The sequence below is a fragment of the Ursus arctos genome, unplaced genomic scaffold, assembly GCF_023065955.2.
Source record: "Ursus arctos isolate Adak ecotype North America unplaced genomic scaffold, UrsArc2.0 scaffold_26, whole genome shotgun sequence".
In the NCBI taxonomy this organism is placed as follows: Eukaryota; Metazoa; Chordata; class Mammalia; order Carnivora; family Ursidae; genus Ursus; species Ursus arctos.
The window spans coordinates 9211612-9226384 of NW_026622941.1; the positions used below are offsets into that span (position 1 = coordinate 9211612).

Here is a 14773-nt window from a genome sequence, read left to right on the forward strand (position 1 = left end):
TTCTCAAACTGGTCTTCTCATGTGTGCATTTTCTGACATGTGAGACTGAAAGGGGACTCACCGACTGAGGGGAGAGCTCAGCTTCAGGCTTCATCAGCAGAACGCTCTGGTCTACCGCACGGAGGGCACAGAGGGAGTGAGGAGTGGCTGTGACCTCCAGGTTGTTGTGTGAGGCTGGCAGGCTCTGGGCTGAGGAGAAGCTCAAAGTTACCTGTAAAGAGGATATGATTATGGTAGCAAATTTTCTAAGTATGGCAACCTCAACACTCTCTTCTACCCCAGGCTAGGACTAGTTCTTTCTACACTAGGCTTCTCTTCATCCGTTTTGGACCAGGCTTAAGATGGGCACACTCCTCGGGACTACCGGTTAACTATCTCTGGAATAAATTGGAAATGTGGTTCCAGTTAACTTAGGTTTCCTGCTCCTTCTGTAACTGGTGAAATGTAAATTGGTTTTGGTCACATTGAAGCAGAATCCTGAATGGAATAAGAACACACATGCTAATAGATACATACCTTGCTGTAGTTGACCTATCTCTCTGCAGTGTTTTTATGGTGAATGCGTGTAGTTTGCATTGTGCTGTGAAAAATCATGCTCTGCCTCTGAGACTAGCCAGGGGAAGTCTCCTCCAGGTGGCAGTCTTAGTCATCTGACTTTCTAAAAGGTTGCAGTACTATTTCTCGGGATCGGGGATTTATTGGATCATTAAAAAAATTGAACATCTAATATACATCCTGAGAGTTAACTGATTGAGAAAATTCAAAGAACTGTGAATAAAGAGCAAGAGCTACAAAATAATGGAAAATTGTGCCTATTTTTTTCATAGATTTGATTCTGCTTTGTCCAGTAGAAACCCACTGATAAGTGAATCTATCAGTTCCCTATGTTCATGTAAGCATTTCTTGAGTAGAATCTGAGTTTTATTTTCTATTCAAAATAGAAAAAAAATCATTTAGAATTTAGATACTGTAGTAGCATCAGGTAACCTTCTAGGTTCCTGAACCACAAGTTGAGTTGGCTTGGAATGAAATGTCAGTATGTTTAGGTAAATAATATTTGACCTGGATTGCTGAATTTAACTATGATAATCCTGGTTTATGATCTGTGGATTAATTTAACAGTTGGATTCATGTATCATGACACCCATATGAAAAATATTAATTGATTTATCCTCAAAATGAAATAGTATTCATCTCTAGGGGTACCTGGCTCAGTCAGTTAAGCATCTGATTCTTGGTTTCAGCTCAGGTCAGGACCCATGGGTCATGAGATTGAGCCCTGTGCTCAGCAGGGAGTCTGCTTGAAGATTCTCTCCCTCTGCCCCCCCTTCACTTGTGCTCACTCACTCTCTTTCCCTGTCTCAAAATACATAAATAAACCTTTAAAACAATGAAGCAATATTCATCTCTAGATGTTCAATATATTATGAAAACACTGCGTATGGAGAATTCTGTTTTAAACATGCTTGTTTTTATTTTTAGAAAATTTAAGTTTATTAAAATATGTTTTTGGGTGCCTATTTCAAATGAACACATGAATTATTTGGGATTATAATCAATTGAAAATACTATTAATCAAGAAGTGGCTATGTTAGAAAATGTAAAATATTTTATTGATATGAGAACAAAAGAGAATTTTAAGACATACTTTGAGAGTCTTCGCTTAACCATATTGATCAGTTATCCTTAATAAATAATCATATCCAGTCAAGAATGACAGGCAATTTAAACCCTTACATCGTATATAACATGTATACTAAATCTGTTATTTTTATTTTTTTATTTTTAGATTTTTTTTTAATTGATAGTGTGAGAGACAGCCAGCGAGAGGGGGGACACAAGCAGGGGGTGTGGGAGAGGAAGAGGCAGGCTCCCAGCGGAGGAGCCGGATGTGGGACTCGATCCCAGAACACCGGGATCACACCCTGAGCCAAAGGCAGACGCTTAACGACTGAGCCACCCAGGCGCCCCTAAATCTGTTATTTTTAAAGTAAGAAAGAAGGATATGAATTTTGAATAGAAAATGGTTTTTCCCTATCCCTATGAAAATTGAAGAAAATACTTCTAGTATATCATTGGTTTGAGGGAACACACATCTCCAACGGACCTGGATCTTCCCTCACATTCTCAGCCCGCTCTTCACGCAATTCATCAACCTGTCAGGTTGTCTACTGTCTAGGGTCCTCAATCTGTAACTTTAATAACTCTCTTTACTAACTTTTAGTGGTAAATAAAAATAGTCAACTTTCTTCTAAATACTTTTCTTTTTTCATAGCTTTTTTTTTTGAGAGAGAGAGAGGGAGAGAGAGAGAGACAGAACATGCACCCATGACCCTGAGAAAACGACCTGAGCTGAAACCAAGAGTCAGACTCTTAACAGACTGAGCCACCCAGGCACCTCAGCTTATCTCTACTTCTGATGAGTAAGTTACAAGATATTTAACATGAAGAGGTTGAGAATAATGTCCAGGGGCTTTTGCTTCTATGGGAAGTTTTCTGGTGTTATTCAGGACTTGTTGCATGTTTCTACCAGAGAGAAACCACTGCTGGAATGAGCAAACTGTGCTGAAAGCGGTAGCATAACACGGCCATTCCAAGGTTTAACAAACAACTAACTACCCACGATTAGCAGGAAGGGCATGGAAGTTCGAGACAGAAGCCTCTCCTAGATTCACAAGGAACACACAGAACATTCAAACAGAACAGAAATTATGCTCTTGGACACCTGTCCAGGTTTAATAGCATTCTTTAGGAAGATGGAATTAAAAATTACATCAGCATCCATTGTGTCTTTTTCTTGGATCATTATTTATTTATGTGGATCATTATATATTTTAAAAAGGATAATCTAATATAGCTTTCATTGCAGAAATGTTCACTTGCTATAAATGCATACTTTTAATCTCCCAAAAACTCATTTAAAGAGTCTTTCTAGGTGTATTTTTAAAAAGATATGTGAAGTCGGTGAATGTCCTCTGATTCTCCATGTTATGATTACAGCATGAAATTCTCTTGGGATAAAGCTTATTTATATCTCGGGGCGCCTGGGTGGCACAGCGGTTAAGCGTCTGCCTTCGGCTCAGGGCGTGATCCCGGCATTCTGGGATGGAGCCCCACATCAGGCTCCTCTGCTATGAGCCTGCTTCTTCCTCTCCCACTCCCCCTGCTTGTGTTCCCTCTCTCGCTGGCTGTCTCTATCCCTGTCAAATAAATAAATAAAATCTTTAAAAAAAAAAGCTTATTTATATCTCAGTAAGCTTCTTATTACAACTATGTATTCTTTGGAAATAGAAGATCCCATTTGCAAGTATGTTAGATTTTTCTGCTGTGGTCATTATTAGAGGGCCCAGGCTATGTTTCTCGACATGGGGCACATACATACACCTCTGTTCTGTATTATCAGAATTTTACTGGTTTCTGCAATAGTACATGGATGTGTGTCAGGGGGTACAATGGGGTAAAACTGACACATCCTTGGGAAGCATCATTTTTAATTGAAAATTTGGGGAAGAAAACACTTCAAAATTGAAACTATTAAAGCTTTATAAGAGAGCAGATTGTGGATTCCACATGAATTTTAAGATAAAACAAGAAACTTTTAAAACATTTGGACTTCTTCGCTAGCCCTCTCAGGCGGGGTATGGCATTACTGTCTGCCTGCGGAGTCCTTTGGAGGATGTTTTAGGAGACCTATGGGGCAGTTTGTTAAATGGACACAATTTCCTCTTTTTCATCCTTCAAAAGGGAAGATGCATAAGAGAACTGCTTTCACAAAAGACCCACCTTATTGGCAAAGCAGTTTTCAATCTCGAGTTTCTCAGTATCGGCAACAATTTCTCCATTGGGTAAAATGGCATAAACCAGCAACTGGGCTGCAGGAGCAATGTCTGAGTCCACTCGGAAGGAGAAGGAAAATACACCTTTCACTGGAGAATAAAGAAAGTCCAAGATAATCAATTCGGAAGAGTTCTCAACTTTAAAGTTACTCACATCTGGAGCACACCAAAGTAAGAGAAGACTTGCATTTATACCATGGTGCGCGTACATCGACGTGCTGAACCAACGACAGGCTTCCTTAAAGATGCAGGATAAGTTGTTCATTTCCTTTGCTTAAGTAGAGAAAGACACTTAATGCTCATTTTTCTTTTAAAATTTAAAAAAAGATTTCTTAAGAAAAAAGTCAAGAGGGGGCGCCTGGGAGGCTCAGTCGTTGAGCGTCTGCCTTTGGCTCAGGGCGTGATCTCAGGGTCCTGGGATCGAGCCCCACATCAGTCTCCCTGCTCGGCTGGGAGCCTGCTCTTTCCTCTCCCACTCCCCCTGCTTGTGTTCCCTCTCTTGCTGGCTGTCTCTCTGTCAAATAAATAAATAAAATCTTAAAAAAAAAAAGAAAGAAAAAGAAAAAAGTCAAGAGAGAAGAACTTCTAGACATCTTTAATTATCTCTGTATGTACGAGGATAATTCAAAGAAAGCAGCACAGTCTCTGCCTTCAGGCCATTTTCAATACCGCAGAGACACGGGTACAAATAATCACATACAAAACAAGGTGAGTCTGATTTTTATCAGAGAATTCCCTGTATTTATCTTAGTGGTTTCTTTGTGCCTACATAATGCTTATAGGATATACCCACTTAATTTTCTCATAAATGTCCTAAGTTGCTTGTAGCATTAGATGCTTTAAAAATTATAGCCATCCTCTATCTATAGATAATTTGAGGACAGCTTGTGGTGAAAATACATGGAAACCTCAGGGTCAAAAAAAATTTGAAACTTCTGACTTACGTCATTTAGCTAAATACCCTCTAAGTCCATCCATGTTGTCACAAATGGAACAATCTCATTCTTTTCTTTTATGGCTGAGTCCTACAGCATAGGGAATGCAGTCAATAATATTGTCATAACGTTGTATGGTGATAGATGGTGACTATATTTATCACAGTGAGCACGGAGTAATGTATAGAATTGTTAAATCAATATATTGTACACTTGAAACTAATATAACATTGTGTTAATTATACTTCAATAAAATAATTTGAAATGATAATACTGAAACCACACAAAGAACACATAAAATGTGTAACATCTTGAGAACATCTTGAAAGCATGGACCATATTTTATTAATATTTTTATCCAAAAGTCTTATTATAGACAGATATGAAGACAGGAAAATCTATTATCTTCAAATTTAGTTCTCTTCAAGGGTAGTTAAAATACATAAACTTTAAATAAAGTTTAGCTATCCAAATTGTAAACAAAGAGATATCCTATCCTTTATTTATGAATTAGTTTAAAAGTATTTATTGTGTACCCACTGTGTGCCAAGAACTAGTAGAAGAAATGGAGTTTCAAAGATAAAAGACAAACACATTTTAATCTTTGTAACATGTATTCTTCATTTTTTCCTGGATATTCTGGCCCATTTTGGGTAAACGAGCTTTTTGATCTCTCTAAATATGCTGTCAACAACAACAAAAAATTATATTATTTTGATTTTGTCTTAGTAAAATGATAGCCTATAATTATTCAAATGAATAGAAAAAAGCGAAACTACTTATGAGATTTAGACTGGGGACATGTAATAAATAAATAGACCAAACGTGTTCATCTTTTTGTAACAAACCCTTTTTTGGAAAAGTTATCTTTCATCAAGAGATGTTGATGATTCAAGAAAATCCAGAAGGAAAATATGATCTAAGATACAGAAATGCTGTGAACCAACTTGACTTAAATGACATTTAGAAAACACTTCACTTAAGAGCATAAGAATAGAAATGCTAACATTTACCAAGGCAGATCATATTTGGGGCCATAAAACTGTTTCAGTAAATTTATTTTTAAAAATTTTTTAAAGATTGTATTTATTTATTTATTCAGAGTGCATATGAGCAGGGGGATGGCAGTGGAGGGGGGAGGAGAGAGAGAATCTCAAACAGACTTTGCACTAGTGCAGAGCTGACTTGGGGCTTGATCTCACGACCCTGAGATCATGACCTGAGCTGAAGTCAAGAGTCGGACACTCAACTGACTGAGCCACGCAGGCACCCCATGTCTCAGTAAATTTAAAAGAAATGATCATAATGGCATTAAATTAGAAATCAATAAGAAAAATTTCTGAAAAGTATCTCAACATTTAGAAACTAAATAACATATTTATTTTATGAATCATCCATAGTCCAAAAAAGACATTAAAAGGGAAATTTGAAAATGTTTGAACTGAACATAAATGAAAATGTCACAAGCAAATACTTGTAGGATGCAGATAAAACAGTATCTTGAAACCTAATGTTTGCCCAGCCGATTTCAAAATTTCTTAGGACTAATAACTCTCTGTCATCGAAGTATGGATTACATCCAAGGCCCCATCAGTATCTAATTTAGATAATTCAGATGATGATATTTGGGCCTTATGAACTGATGAGACTTACATGAGATTTTGGGCTTGTGTTAACGCTATAAAGGATTGAAGCTTTTAGGATTGTTGGAATGGGGTGAATGCATTTTGTATATGGAATGGATGTGAATCTTTGGGGCCAGAGGGCAGTTTGTGGTATGTAGACTAATGTCCCCCCAAAGACAGCATAATCTCAAAAACTTGTGTATGTGTTATGTTATATAGCAAAAAGGACTTTGCAAACATGATTAAGTCAAAGACCTTGAGATGGGAAGATTATCCTGGGTTGTCCAAGTGAGCCCAATGTAATCACGGTGATCTTTAAAGAAGGGGCAGAAATGCAAGAGAGAGTTTGAAGATGATGTACTTCTGGCATCGAAGACAGAAACTGAGGAATGCAGGAGGTCCTTAGGCAAGGAAACAGATAATTCCCGAAAGCTCCAGAAGGCAGACAGTCCTGCTGACACCTTGATATTAGCCCAGGGAGATGTCTGACCTACAGAACTGTAAGCTGATAAATTTGCATGGTTTTAAGCCAGGAAGTGGGTGGCAATCTCTTACAGCAGCAATAGGAAATGAATACAAAGAACTAGGCAGTAAGATTTTTCTCTGGTGATTTTCTGCACTTTCAAATTATTTTATGCATTTTAGCCAACCGAGCCACCCAGGCATCCCTATTTTATGCATTTTAAAATATTTAATTATAAAATGAATATATTTTACTTTAGGAATAAAATTTAAAATATGGAAATGTTATAAAATGAAGAAAAATACTAACTGGAGTAAAATGAACCTAGTATGCCATCTTTTTATATTAGCTTCCTCATCTTTGGTTGATGGAAGAAGGTTGGTGACCATCGTCTCTATAAAATGTACATGTAAAATGTAAGATGTAAAAATAACTCTATCTTGCTACAATGTTCAGAATTTGAGTATATGAGAGAAAAAAACAGGAAATCCTGGAAGTACTTACTGTCTCCTTGTTCAATGGACAACACATGGATTCCCGACTGGGAGATGCTTCCTCTTGCTTTGATCTGAAGAAGGAAATATACCAATTATCATTTTAAAGGGCACATATTAAACTTACGTAAACATATTTAAATACATTAATAATCACTCTACTGCAACCCAGAAGTTTCGAATACTCAAGTTCTCTCTCAGTATTTTCCTATATGTAGAGTTATATACCTTAAATAACAGATATATAAGTTTTGCAATGTTTTAGTATTTTACTTAATGTTTGCTATTTATCGTGAATATTAATACTTCAAGTTTACATGTTCTTTCAACAAATATTTTAAACATACACAAGGCAACACACAGTAAGGGCAGGTATAAAATATGTCGGTATTCTCTATTGTTAAAAAACTAAATGTATTGATATTCTTTATGTGTCAGGCATTGAACTAGAAAATTTGGTTTTCAGATTTTATTTAATGTGCACAATATTCCTATGAAATAGGTATAAATCCAATCCCTAGTATTCAGGGAAGATAACTGACATTTGTTTTTACAAATGAGATCGTATAAATTGTCCATGGTCACATAACGAGGAAGCAATAAAACTAAGATTCTAACTTACTGTCAATTTTTTTTAACTTTTTCATAGAAGTTTAAAAATATTATTTATGGTTAATGTTCCTATAAAATTTCCTACACATACATTTTTCTTCTTAAAATGACTTACTTGAGTAACTATCAATTTTGGATCATGTTTTTAGTCTCAGGACACAAATAGGTTTTTTGGTCTCAGAGCCATCATACCAATTTATAATATGCCTGTTAATGTCCTTTTCCCCTGCAATCACACTAGTCATGAACTTTGAGACTATTTAGAAGCTTTATATGTGTAAATTTTCAGTTCTCCAATTAATGTCAAAATTGAATATTTTCCAGACGATTGTTTATAATTTTTTTTTAAGTAGGTTCCATGTTAACAAGGAGTCCAACATGAGGCTTGAACTCACAACCCCGAGGTCAAGACCTGAGCTGAGACCAATCAAGACTTGGACGCTTAACCACCAACTGAGCCACCCAGGTGCCCCAATGTTTATAATTTTTATTTCCTGTTGATTAAGTTCTTGATTTTTCCTCTCATTCAATAATTTTCTATTGGAACTCATAAAAGCTAAAACGTTTCAGTAGAGACCAGAGCATAAATAAGAAATAAAAGCATTAATAATTTTATTAGGAAGAAACTTTTCTTCAAGAGAAAAAGGGTTTACGCTAATATCTTACAAAAGGCATTACTTAGATAGGAACTCAATCTTTTGGGGGTTTACACAATTAAGAAGAGCTACAGTGGTTTCCATTCTTACCAAATAATAGAAGGTTAATTCTTTTTCATCCTTCAGAATCTGTCCATTCAGGATGTAGTGTGCCCGGATATCCTGGATTTGTCCACAGGCCATGGTACCAGCAACGAGTTCAAGGTGAACATAACTCTTACTCGGGGAGAAAATATGCTTTACAGTGTGCTGTGCCCTCATATGAAATTCTTCAAGCCACCAGTTATCAAAACAGAGGTTATTCTGTCTGTAAGTGACCTAGTGGAAAGAATAAAGGTCTTAAAAAGGCTATTTGTTAATGTACATTATTTATATATTGGTCACTCTGAAGAGTTGTTTACGGAAGATTTTATGTGAACCATGCCTATTTGGTTCCATCACAGTCTGCTTTCCCAAATAAAGCATAATCTGTGAGTGACTTTTCCGTAAGTTTATTTAAGGCTGTGCTATACTGATTTAGTAGATAATATTCACTCACAGTCAAGATCAATTACTTTTTCTGAATACCCTTATGCCTATAAATTGTGTAAAGATATTTAAATTTTTTACAGAAAACAAAAAATGGCGGCACACCAAAGAAACCAAACAAAAATCTAATCTGTAATAGAATTGTAAAAATATTGAATTTTACAAGGGAATATCAAGATGATATAATAAGTGTTTCCTGAAACTAGATCATGCTGTAAATTGAGTCTATCTAAAGTAAAAGTTTTCTGGCAAATAATGTTTTCTTATAATTTAGGTCTCCAAATTGCTTAATTTCTATTTTACTCTTTATTGCCATTTCTTTTCTCCCTAGAATTTACATGCTTCCCGTATATCCTTAAATTATGTGGTCTTAGTAATCTCTTTGCAGTCCTCGATACCCCTTCCCACTTACCATAACTGTAAAGAGAGAAGACGTGAAGTTGGTGGTATCAATGGAAATGTTCACCAAACCATGCTCATTGGTGGTAAGGCTGGAATGGTATGCAGTTACATCCACACTGACGACTACGGTTTTATTGGGGATCGGCTGATCCTTCTCATCAACTAGAAGAACCTAGAAGTGTGGAAGTGATAGCTGGTGTTACGTCGCCATGACATCTTCCACTCTCTGTTGCATTCACCTCTTGACCTTGTGGCTGCTGTCATTTACTGAAGATCTTAGAATCAGTATGAAAATAAGATTTGTTTTCTGGGCTCTAAGCTATTTTTCTTTTTGACATTTTTATTTAGATATTCTGTGAACACAAAACAATTGAGAATATCCAAAAAATGGATTCATAATATTACCCTTCCCAATTTTTTTCATCCCTGGTGTTCTCTATCTCTGTACACGGTGCTTCTATTCAATCCCATAGATTATGCAGCAATATCAAGGGCCTTTTTAAAAATCATTTTCTCTCTTTCTCTGACTAACTCTAACCCATGGCCGAGTGCTATCTCTTACTCTGTTAAACACTATTTTATTTACTTCTCCCATTCCAGTTAAACTTGTTCAAAGTGAAATAAAATGAGATCCCTTATCAAGGGGTTTACAATGGCGCTGGGAGGCCATTAAGGAGATGGGCCTTATGCACGTCCTCAGTGGAGGACCCATGAACTTTTGAACTGGGCCAAATTCAGCCCAAACACCTGAACCTGCTACAGATTTTACTCAGTGACAGAGTTAGCAACCAATTATATTCAGTCACGACTAGCTCTCTGCCACCAACATCAACCAAAATTCTCATGAATAACACGTACAAGAATTCACCTCTGTCTTTAAAAACCTTTAATATTTGTTCTTGGGGACAGGGAGCAGTATTTGAACTGCTGCCCAAATCCTGAATTGCAATGCTTAGGCCCCAAAGAAGTGCTTTGTTTTTATTTTAGCTCTACCTCTTTTCTCAGCTGACAAAACACAATTTTTTTTCCCCATCTGGTTTCCAATAGCTTTTTATTTAATCGTACACAGTTCACCGTCCTGCTGCTTCCTGCTTGCTTCAAACAACTCTCTCTACAGCCTGAGCTAAAGTGATCATGTTATTCTTCTTAAAACCTTCAGTAACTTCTTAGTCCAAAATTCTGAACATATCCTAAAAGGCCCTCAAGATCTATTCTGGATTACCTATAACTATCCAGCCAATCCAGTTAGTTAATCTTCTACCTCAGTCAGTCACACTTTTTTTTTTTAATTTATTGTGTTTTTTATTATTATGTTTAATTAGCCAGCATATAGTACATCATTAGTTTTTGATATAGCATTCAATGATTCATCAGTTGTGTATAACACCCAGAGCTCATCACCATAAGTACCCTCCTTAATACCCACCACCCAGTTACCCCATCCCCCCACTCCCCTCCCTTCTGTAATTCTGAGTTTGGTTCCCAGAGTCGAGAGTCTCTCATGGTTTGTCTCCCTCTCTGATTTCTTTCCATTCACTTTTCTTTCTCTTTCCCTGTGGTCCTCCATGCTATTCCTTATGTTCCACATATGAGTGAAACCGTATAATAGTTGTCTTTCTTTCTTTGACTTAATTGACTTAGCATAATCCCTTCAGTTCCATCCATGTCGATGCAAGTGGTGGGTATTCATGCTTTCTGATGGCTGAGTAATATTCCACTGTATATACGGACCACATCTTCTTTATCCACTCAACTGTTGAAGGGTATCTCCGCTCCTTCCACAGTTTGGCTATCGTGGACACTCTTAGTTCTCTGCTCTTTAAAAGCTGTTTCACAGTCAATAAGGAAATTTCCTATCATCTGCCAATTGCCTATCAACTGTCAATTATCTATCAACTGTCAATTCAAAGATTAGTTACTAAAAAAGGAAATTTAAAATGCCTAGAAACCTTATACCTCTTATACGACAGAAAATTGATAGTTTACTAAGTTGGATATCAGTCTGTAAACTTACCAATATTACTACCAATATTGAGCTTTGAAGCTGAAAGAGTATCTTTAAAAAATTATATTACAAAATCATTGTTTATAAAGAGGCAATCAAAAGGGAATGCAGCCACACTACTCAGGAAAAAAGTGTGATTGAGGTGTGTTAGGAAGTGAACTAATAGAAGTGTGCTTTATTTTTCTGAATGTGATGGTATTTGCCTCTTAAGTTTGTCATTTGCTGTAATTTCTTTCCTCATTCTAAATAAATATTTTTATAATCAATTGTACTGTTGTGGTATAAAAAATCATTTTCTTTAAGACCACAGCCCCCAAATTATGATTCTATTGAAAAAATATTTTACCTGACCAAAAAAAGGGAGCCCATGCCTATAATGTGTATCCGCTTTTATAAATTTCAGTTTGCTTAAGGTATTTGTGATTTCACATGATCCATGCCCGGTTAATTCCAACTCTGAAAAAGAAATAAAAGAAGTTGAATAGTTCTTTATATTCAACTCACCTCCTGCCTCCACCCCAGCTTCACTCCATCATGATGAAGTACTATCCCTATTCTATTCCTTATCCTTTCCAGAATTTTTCACAGAGAAAATACCAGCAACCTGACATTAGCTTCACCTTCATACAGAAATTATTGTACTTAATTCCCCAATTCCTGTGGTTTCACAAGTATCTTACTGGTTCCACTTGTGTTCTTAAGTTCTTCCCATCTCCTCTGTGATCTTGCTCCATTTTTGTTTCTGTCTCTCTCAGATGCCTCCCCACTCCCCGCCCCTTTTTGCATACAACATGACTCTTCACATTGGCCTCAAAATGTGCTTAAATGTCTATCACAAACTACTTCCCCGGCAAGACCCTTCCTTTCACTGTATGGCCTTTCCAGTACAGCAACACCTGGTGCCTTTCCATTCAGTGAAGTGTAATCTGTGTTTTGGCTTCATCATCTAAACCTTTATTGTTTTCCCCCATCCCTGTGACTTCTAATTTTATTATGCTTGTTTATTTGACACTATGTCCTAAATGTAGTTGTTTCTGTCCTTGGGCCTCTCCTTGTCTGTCTCTAGCCCCTATCTAGCAATGCTAAGTGAGTTCACTTTCAGGATAATTGCACTTACTCTTAGGAGGATATAGATAATTACAATGGGAATCGTTCCAGATTTACATTTCTGGTCCTGACTTTGCTCTGGTTTTCTTTTAAAATTATTTTTAAAGCTGAATGAGTCAACGTCTATCTTGATATTCCAGATTACAATTAATTATCCTTGACACATTCTCAACACCATAGTTCTTTCTCATCTACTCCTTATCTTGGTTAATGGCATTTCCATTTCCCAGGTCCCAGATTTGTAATCTTTGGAGCAATTTTGAATAATAATCTGATGTATCACATTGTAACCTCTTAAAATTGTTTCATCCAGCCTGTCCTCTTCATGTCTGCCGGAATTATATTTTCAAAATATCAATTATTTAGAACATTCTCCTTAAATCTATCTGCTGATATCCAAGGCTTTTCATAATAAAGTCTAACCTTTTTAACATGCGATTTCCTTTTTTACACACCTTAGCCCCAACTTACATTTTCAGATTCTTCGGAGACCAAACACATTTGTTTTATGTGAATCATGTGTTCCCAGTCCATCACTAGCTTTCAAGATATTAGCCATTCTATACAAACCAGCTCACATACTACTTTATAAACTTTCTTTTTCTCTACATAAGAATTAATTCTCTCGGGGCGCCTGGGTGGCACAGCGGTTAAGCATCTGCCTTCGGCTCAGGGCGTGATCCCGGCGTTATGGGATCGAGCCCCACATCAGGCTCCTCCGCCATGAGCCTGCTTCTTCCTCTCCCACTCCCCCTGCTTGTGTTCCCTCTCTCGCTGGCTGTCTCTATCTCTGTCAAATAAATAATAAAATCTTTAAAGAAAAAAAAAAGAATTCTCTCTCTTCATACTCATTTGGACTTTAGTTTTTACATTTCTCGTGGAAATTTTCTTATGGTTGTAAATATAAACATACACACACACACACATATACACACATGTATGTAATTTCTCTTTAGATTTCTAGATCCTTGAAAGCAGGGACCATGTTATTTTCATAGTCCCCAGAAACTACAATGTGTTTCACATGGAATGGATGTTTGATAAGTGCTTAACATATTGGTGACTTAATGAATTAATAAATATTTGAAAATAACGTGAACCTGTTCCGTTCTCTTTGACTTTGGCTTCCACGTGTATAGTCATGTCATACCCCTTCTGTCTCAGCTGGAATGCTTTTGTCCTCACAAGTTGTGTGAAACAGCCTTCACTGTCTGCCTGAAGAGAAAGAAACAGAGTTCCTGGGTCCTCTGGTTTGCTGTCAAAAAAGTCAGTTATCAACCTGTGAAAGTTTTTTGTTGGCCCAAGGAAATTTTACAAATGTTCTGACCATCTTTTAGGTGTTGATTCTTTCCCAAGCCAAAATTTCTTCCCAAGCCAAAAATGATATCAAATGTCTTCATTAATTGTTGAGTTACTCATTGCCAACCTCTGCCTTCCTCCTTCTCTTCTGAAAGCCTATCCTGTTTCTGCCAAATTAAACTTCCTAGTTTCCACATGTGCCACTCTACTTCCTCTGCATCCATTGTTCCCCAAGGGACAACATTTTTTCTTCCATTCTTATCTTGGCCAACAGTTACTGTTCTTGTAAATTCAGCTCAGATGTAACATCTCCTCTGTGACCACCTTCGTCTACACACTGACTAAGGATTATATTTTCTTAACTGTATTTCTCCATGCCTAGGATATTAATAAAAACATATATTCATTGAATAGACGAATCATTACAGTAATTCCAAACTAAATATTGGGACCAACACCTTAAGAAAGATTTGTTTTCATTTTTTTTACTTATTTACCTGAAAATGTTTATTGCATAATAAAATTTAATCATATTTAATTTGTTTGAATTTCCTTATAATTTACTTAATCATATTTTAATGTACTCACTTGAAAATAAAAATGAATTCCTGTGTCCCCTATATATTAAAGTTTTGGCAACCTAAGTTCTCTCATGTTTATCTTTCTTATTGATGTTTATCTTGACATCCATCATCATTTTCAACACACTTGCCTTTCATTCATTTGCACTCTGCGGCTTTTTTTTTTTTTTTTTTTTTTAGAGAAAGAGTGTGTGCATGCATGCATGGGGGAGGAGAAGTGAGGGAGGGGC

The 14773-nt window shown here is 36.5% G+C and overlaps 1 protein-coding gene across 4 annotated transcripts in view; it reads right to left on the bottom strand.

Moving 5' to 3' along the window:
- Nucleotides 1-14773, bottom strand: part of LOC113258085 (pregnancy zone protein-like) — a 45856-nt gene that overhangs the window by 21203 nt on the left and 9880 nt on the right. For all 4 annotated transcript variants that reach the window (XM_026502807.4, XM_057319027.1, XM_044385235.3 and 1 more), the window contains exons 9-15: nt 13764-13878; nt 11903-12012; nt 9562-9723; nt 8712-8939; nt 7364-7427; nt 3784-3926; nt 62-211 (exon numbers count right to left, since the gene is read on the bottom strand). In XM_026502807.4, coding sequence (XP_026358592.2) covers nt 62-211; nt 3784-3926; nt 7364-7427; nt 8712-8939; nt 9562-9723; nt 11903-12012; nt 13764-13878 — 972 coding nt within the window. The remainder of the gene's footprint in view (nt 1-61; nt 212-3783; nt 3927-7363; nt 7428-8711; nt 8940-9561; nt 9724-11902; nt 12013-13763; nt 13879-14773) is intronic.